We start from the raw sequence: 7,388 nt of genomic DNA, 5'->3' as shown, positions 1-7,388 counted from the left end.
AAAAACCTAATATGTATTACCAGTACCATTCATTGGAGGTCTTTTTTTAACCATCATTCTATTTACAACAGAATATCAATGAAAAATTACTTCATCTTCCTAGAGAGTATGCCCCACAACAAGAATAGCAGCAGGGAAGAGGTATCCTCCACAAGATTAATGACTGTAATCAATATTTAAGAGGTCCCATAAAAACTTCTGCTTGAAGAGCTCTTCAGGGCACCAAGGCCACAGTCTCCTACAAGTTTTGCTTCATTAATCCTCTGACTGCAGTCTACCACTTTCCCAACCTCAGTCTGTTAGAGTAAACTGCTGCTTTGTCTGTTGCAACTAACCCTTTACAAACAGGACACGAAAGAAAACCTGGAACTGTTTCAATCTCAGCTAATACTTAACCAAAGTCTGTCTGGCCTAATGTTTATGGAATTGAAAGCCTAGTATCCTGCCATTCCTATTCTTCTGGCCATCTATTCTTGATTTTAAGGGATCAGGCTTATTTATTTAATAGATACAGTTATAGGGTTTTCTTTGCATGAGTCATCTTACCTCCCACCTCTCTGATTCCAAAGAAAAAATTTAAAACCACCATTGTACTTTGGAAACACTGCTAAATACAGCCAAAATAATAGCGATGTGTAAGGAATAGAAAAAAGTTTTAACTATACAAAATACTAGGGGAGCTACACTAATTGAGCACAAATTTAGCTGCATGTCCTAGTAGAGGGTAGGCATTTACTATAGGATTTCACTGTAGTTCTTTTCATTTGTTACAAGGTTTAAAAGTCGACATTTTAAAAAGTAGTTTCTTATCCAGAATAAGTGCAAATGGTTAACATGGCTCAGTGACAATAGACTGGCAGTTCTGTTCAAATTCACCCAGAAGAAAGAACTAGCAATCTACTTCCAAAACATCACCCACTGAAATGTCTACAAAGCACATGGGGTTCCTTCCATGTGTCAATTCAAAAGCAACGGGTGTATAGTCTAAGAACTTTTTTTTTTTAGTCTAAGAACTCTGTAATCATAAGTTGAGTTTTAAATAAATGGTTAATATTAAAGGCAAACAGGGAATTAAATGTCTTAACAGACATTTTTAAGGAGTTTTTCAAAGTACAGTGTTTGATTTAGAGAATACATATAATATCAAAGTATAATCCAAAAAAAAAGTATAATCCTTAACGAGCACATAAGAGACAGTTTCTACATCTACATCATCATTGCTCAGATGCATGCTATTCAAAACCCGCTGGTGGAATTATGTATAACAAAATGTATAACAAAGACTCCATTGTTCCAACAATAATTCACTCCTATCAGCATTCATAAGTATATCCAATAAGCTATAATGACAGATTGTGATCTTTTGCACTATCTTGATGGAAATTCTTGTTAATTGAGTTAAGGAGAGGGGGGGTGTTAGGATAATTCACCGCATTTCTCACATGATGATTTTCAGATTTTATCTAGTAAATATATAATGTTCCACTAACTCTACTTTTGTGAAATGTAATTGTGATTACTTTGTTCTACTTTCCCTTTACTCGGTGTTTACTATCATTTAAAATGTTCATCATTTTACCTGGTGAAGATTATCATTTATTCTTATAAATAGCATGATTCTCCATCAAAATTATCAAGTGTTCTACAATTAGATGTAAAACATCTGGAAACAGTTGTTAAGGGCAACCCTCATCAAACCTAGTTGCAAAAATCTAAAAGTATTTTAACCATTTTACAACATAAAAGAATCTGTGACAGGAGGTTAACAGGAACTGACCTATCCTTGTATAAATGTCTGTCTAAATGCGACGTTTTCCAATCGCTGGTTTTTACCTACTTTAATTGGTTCAGTTCTTGGAAAAGGTGAGTTTCAGAAAATACGTTATCGCTTGCAGTCAGTTACAAAAGACACAACTAACCTCTTGCTCCGCTTGCAGTTGGTCACATTTTTCTTTCTCGTGATTAAGTTCACTTTCCATTCTTCCAACTTGTTCTCGAAGTTGTGCTGTTTCTTTCTCCAGAACAGCAATTAACTTTAACAGTTCTTCTTTCTCTGTCATGATTTTTTCAATTTTCAACTGTAAAACAAAAACTCAAATTATTTAAATCCTGTAAAACTTTACCACAAATTCCACTTTCTGATATACAAACAAACAAGTTAGAAAATTCTAAATAAGAGCTTTTACACCCTTTATACTTTATATAAATAAATATGTTAGTCCTTGCTTGGAAAAATTCATGAATCAAACCTTTCAACCTGTTTTTAAGCTGGACAAAAAAATAAAATATTCAAAAGCAGAAAATGAGTACAATTTATCATGAACTGACTAAAATTAACATCACTTTCCAAATCAATACCAAAAGAGCATGTTAAATTTCCTAAGTGACTTATGTTTTAATCCTCAATAATGTCCACAAGATTCAAGGAGAAAATTTTCATCTCTTACTGAATGTTAACCTCTGAATCTGTTATGAGAACTTACTTATGTGTTATATAAAGTCTCCATCCATGAGATTCCTATGAAAAGTTTTGGTTTCTTAAGTACAAAGGAATAAACTCTATAAATACACTGTTCTCTATTTGAAAATTAATACAAACTTAATAAATAAAAATAACAAACTCAAAAGGAAAGGCTCCACAAAGGAGGCACATTAGGTGGGAAATTTAACATTTCCCTAGTAATACATCCCAAATCGATTCCTCAAGGCCATGGAATCATGAAATCAAGCTGAAGTCTATTACTCCCCTATTTTGAATCTTGTTAACTATCTATAGCTAAAATTCTACAATGAACATCCCATCTTCACCTAGATCCACTAATTATTATTTTGCCATGTTTATCTCATTTTACGTAGTTTCTTTATTTTATTTTTGGCTAAACCATTGGAAATGCAATTACAGACATTTCACCACCTAAACACTGTAGAGCAGTGGTTCTCAACCTTCCTAATGCCACGACCCCCTTTAATACAGTTCCTCATGTTGTGGTGACCCCCCAACCATAACATTATTTTCGTTGCTACTTTATAACTGTCATTTTGCTACTTTTATGAATCGGGCAACTCCTGTGAAAGAGTTGTTTGACCCCCAAAGGGGTGGCGACCCACAGGTTGAGAACTGCTGCTATAGAGCAAGTTATCTTAATAAAAATAGCATGCTATTCAACCAGTTGTCACAACTACAAAAACTAACAATAATCTTAAATATCTAATTGATAATTCAGAGTTAGATATCCATGTTAACCAAAATCTTTTACTTCTTTTTTTTTTTTAATGTAGGCTAACCAGTCGAGGCTTATACATTTCATGAGACCATTACGCATGTACTTTCATTAATCATTTTTAATGCAATGTCTCAGTATAGCTCACATTTTCACTAATTATGGCAGTTTTAGAGAAAGTCCAAAAGATTGTGATGATTACATATAAAAGATTGTCCAAAAAGTAAAATCATATTATCTCAGAAATATTTACCTAAGAGGCAACAATTAAAATGTCATTGTAAAGTACCCTTTAGGGCTAGGAAGAACTGTGATGGACTGTGTTGTGTGTGCTACGGCTGAATTTACTTGAAGAAGAATCAGAAGAGAACTGTGGATGTTAAGATTTTTTTTCTGTTGGAGGTTTTGACATCATCAGGGTGGTCTACCAAGTACTCAAAAGCTACAATATAAACATTAACTGCATTCTTTTAAAGAGCTGGGCTTGTTTCAGTATCTTTGACTAACTTTAAAATAACAGGCTAAAAGACCTTGATCATCAGGCAGTTGTCACCACAAAATGTTTTAGTCACCCTATAAAAGCTACATTTAAGATAAGGGAGGAATTTCTGGAACGGGAAAGAGATGGTATGAAAAATTTCACAATAAAAAATTACTGGTCTCTTCTTACCTTTTTAGATTGGACTGTATTATATAAAGGGGCTTCGCAAAAACGTGGGAAAGTTCCATAACCTTTTTTTAAAATTAGATATTCGACAAATCTTTGAAGCCATTTTGTGTTTATTTCTATTATTCGCATTACTTAACTCCAGATAAAAGATGTAAAGTACTTACATGTTTAAAACCAAAAAGAATCATCTGACCCTAAAGTACTGACCCATCATAGATAAAATATGACCAAAAGTATGTACAGAGTCAATTTGGAATCATTTTTCTTAATTATTACCACAGAAGATACTACATATAATTAAGTTGTAGTAACTCAAAGTTAATGTCCTATTTTTTTAGAGAGAGGGTAAAGATATTGCGAAATATTATCTTGAATTGAGAAAAGAATGTTATTAAAGCTTTTCCTTCAACTAACTACTATAAATTCAGGAAAAAAGCATTATGAGACAATCTATAGTAAATTGATATTTGAAACAATATCATGGGGCCATATTTGAAGACTTCAAAAAATCTAAATGGGTATCACCCCCTTAAAAAAAATTATGGTTGATCCCAGTTAATTCATTTGATTGTCCAAAGAAAAGAATCACTCTAAACACATTCTATCTAAAGTAAGACTACTTTTTTTTTTTTTAATTACAACTCTACCACATTTAGGAGAGAGTCCATGCTCATGGTGGTAGAGGCCACATCCAATTACATTTTAATGTATTATTTTAGGCCACCTTCTAAACCGAGTTTCAACCCTAGTTCTCTACTATTCTACAATCAGTAGATTAAACTACTAATATTGAGAGGGAAAGTTAGGAATGCTTTCATTTTAAATTCTTTCAACTGATATCCACTCTGTACCTATTGTCTCAAACTAGTAGGCCCTAAAGATAATAGCTGCAATAATAGAGCAGTAACAATTAGTACCAAAAGATTTTCAAATTATTTCAAAAATAACCCCCATTACCTTTATTATTTTAGTTAAAAATCACTTGATTTTTATGGAAGGAAACTCTTTCACAACCTGAGAATTCTTTAAACGTCAACCAACATGAACCAAACCACTACCTCACTGCTACCAACCTCAAGAAGGCCAGCTTTTGTGGTCACCACCAACATGTCAGAATTCCCTTCATCTTCCATAGTAAGCAATTCTTCAACTGGAGAAGCAGCTCGAAACTGGAAAGGAGTACTTGCTCCACGAATTTCACCCTTGTGCGTAACGTAACAAAACTGATAAAATTCTCCATCATCGTTTGGAAGATAATATCCTAAGAAAATGATAACAACAACAAAGTCATTAAACTTCCTATTAGGAAATAAGAAGCCTGGGTAGCACAGTGATTAAGCACTCAGCTGCTGACCAGGTCGGCAAATCTCCATCGGCTGCTGCTTGGGAGAAAGATGTATCAGGTCAGCTTCCATAAGATCACAACCTGGTAGGGGCATAGAGATAAGAACTAATGCAAGGGTTTATAGGGGAGATAAGGGTGGTGCGTAGGAGACAGGGAGGATGAGGGGTTGAGGGAGCAAAAATGTATGTGGGAGGGAGCCCTCTCTAGAAATTATGAGGATTACACGACTCAATTTAAAAGTGATTTAACCATGGGAGGAGAGAGAGGGGGAATGTTCTAAAATGGATTATGGTAACAACTCTTCTTGTCATGTTTGAAACTATTGAATTGTGTGATTTGTGGTATGTGGATTAAATGCCAATAAACGTTTTAAATAAATAAATCATGTTTGGGGGAGGGGGGGGTCACAACCTTGGGATCCTATGGAGTAGTTCTAGTCTAGGGCAAGGAAGAGCCAATATAAGTATCTAGGAAGATGGTGTTTGCTGATGAGACAGGAATATGTCATTTATTGACCTCTTCCCTCCAGGCCAACACTCTTTAACATGTCAGATATTAACAAAGAAATTAATACTGTACGAGTTAAATGTGGAAGGCAGGAGAGGGTGAGATCCACTGGTACAAAAGCACAAAACGAGCTTTGGAACCACACAAATCTAAGCTGAAATTCCAGCTCTATCACTATTTCACCGCACCTTCCTGAGCCCATTTCTTATGTGTCTATTTATATCAGCTAGACAACTATCTGTTAGCAACACAGATTTGGTTGTTTCTTTTTTACTTTGATTACTTTGCAAGATAATCCTCAATATTACTGTTTTTGAGTTTTTTTGGGGGGGCAGGGGGTAACCTAGCTCACAATTTTACTTCCTCCTCAGAGTCCCATGGTATTTTGTACACTGAAGGGAAAAGAAATTCCACAACAGACTTAGTTTTAATTACATACGTTGCCTTACATTCATTATGTCTCAAAAACACTGAGGGAAGATTTATGTGTACACTATACAAATTCTGGTATCTCCCGCTGTGAGTTGCAATAAAGGAAACATTCAATGGATGAAAAGTTCACAAAGAATAATATATTTATCTTGGATGTTTACATGTACCCAGAAACTTTATTAAGTATCCGGTATATATTATAATTATCTACTTGGCTGGACTTCATTTTTTTAAGAACAAAAAAACTCTTGGAATCAGGAGGAAAGGGCAGGTAAAATACAAGAAACCCTGGAACACCTTATAACACTAACACTAGAAAGTAAAAGAATTTTCAAAAAGAAGAATGTCTTAAAGTTTATTTGAGAGGAGTGTGAAAAAACAATTGTCAATTTAAAGGAGCTCCTATGGCCAAAGTGACTACACATTTATTCCATAAAATAAGAATGGAGAAATCCAGGGGAAAATTCTTAGCTGTAGGATAATTCCAACTAATAAATGTACAGAGATGAGAAAACCATTTTGAGGCAAATAACAGTCACTGCTGTAAACAATATCCACTGATGGATTATAAAATAGGTGTGAGAATTTGAGGAGAAACACAGTATGTGCATACTCTCAAAGTAATTCTCCCATAAAATTTGTTAATTACAAAAGGAAATATCTATTAATTACCAGAAGAAATCCAGCTGGCACCTTATGAAAGTGATCAAAGGGGGGAAAAAAAGAGCTTATACCAATAGTTCAAGTAGGAAATGTTTTGGAAATGATTATGGTAACATATGTACAAATATACTTGATACAACCGATGTATGGAATGTTGTGAGAGTTGTAAGAGAACCCAATAAAATGATTTTTTTTTTAAAGTGATCAAGATCACTTGATCACTATCACCAAAAGGGCATCAGATACGTTCCGCCACAAAATGTTGAGAGGGGCACAATAGTGCTTCTATGGTGTTCTTCCCAACAATGTTAACCGCAATCTAATGTCGGGACACACTCAAAATAAAGGATCGCTTACCAAAATAAGATACAAAATAGAACAGCACTCTTCAAGATATAAAGGTCAGGAAAGGAGAAATAGGAACTGTCAGACTGGAGGAGATAATGCAGACATGACAACTCAATGTAATATGAGATTCTGGATTGGATCCAGGAACAGAAACTCTTAGTTGAAAAACTGGTACTTATAGTACTGTACTAGTATTAAATTC

General features: G+C 34.4%; 1 protein-coding gene across 1 annotated transcript in view; it reads right to left on the bottom strand.

The window, feature by feature from the left end:
- The window catches only part of TAX1BP1 (Tax1 binding protein 1), a 64,138-nt gene that overhangs the window by 39,416 nt on the left and 17,334 nt on the right, over positions 1-7,388 (bottom strand). Inside the window, exons 4-5 of the mRNA XM_045288662.1 lie at positions 4,965-5,152; positions 1,920-2,078 (exon numbers count right to left, since the gene is read on the bottom strand). Of these exons, the coding sequence (XP_045144597.1) occupies positions 1,920-2,078; positions 4,965-5,152 (347 nt within the window). The remainder of the gene's footprint in view (positions 1-1,919; positions 2,079-4,964; positions 5,153-7,388) is intronic.

This window comes from Echinops telfairi, unplaced genomic scaffold (assembly GCF_000313985.2).
Source record: "Echinops telfairi isolate 266 unplaced genomic scaffold, ASM31398v2 ScPeMD7_23;HRSCAF=83, whole genome shotgun sequence".
In the NCBI taxonomy this organism is placed as follows: Eukaryota; Metazoa; Chordata; class Mammalia; order Afrosoricida; family Tenrecidae; genus Echinops; species Echinops telfairi.
The sequence above is the reverse complement of the archived record's forward strand: the minus strand, read 5'-3'. Positions and strand labels throughout refer to the sequence as shown.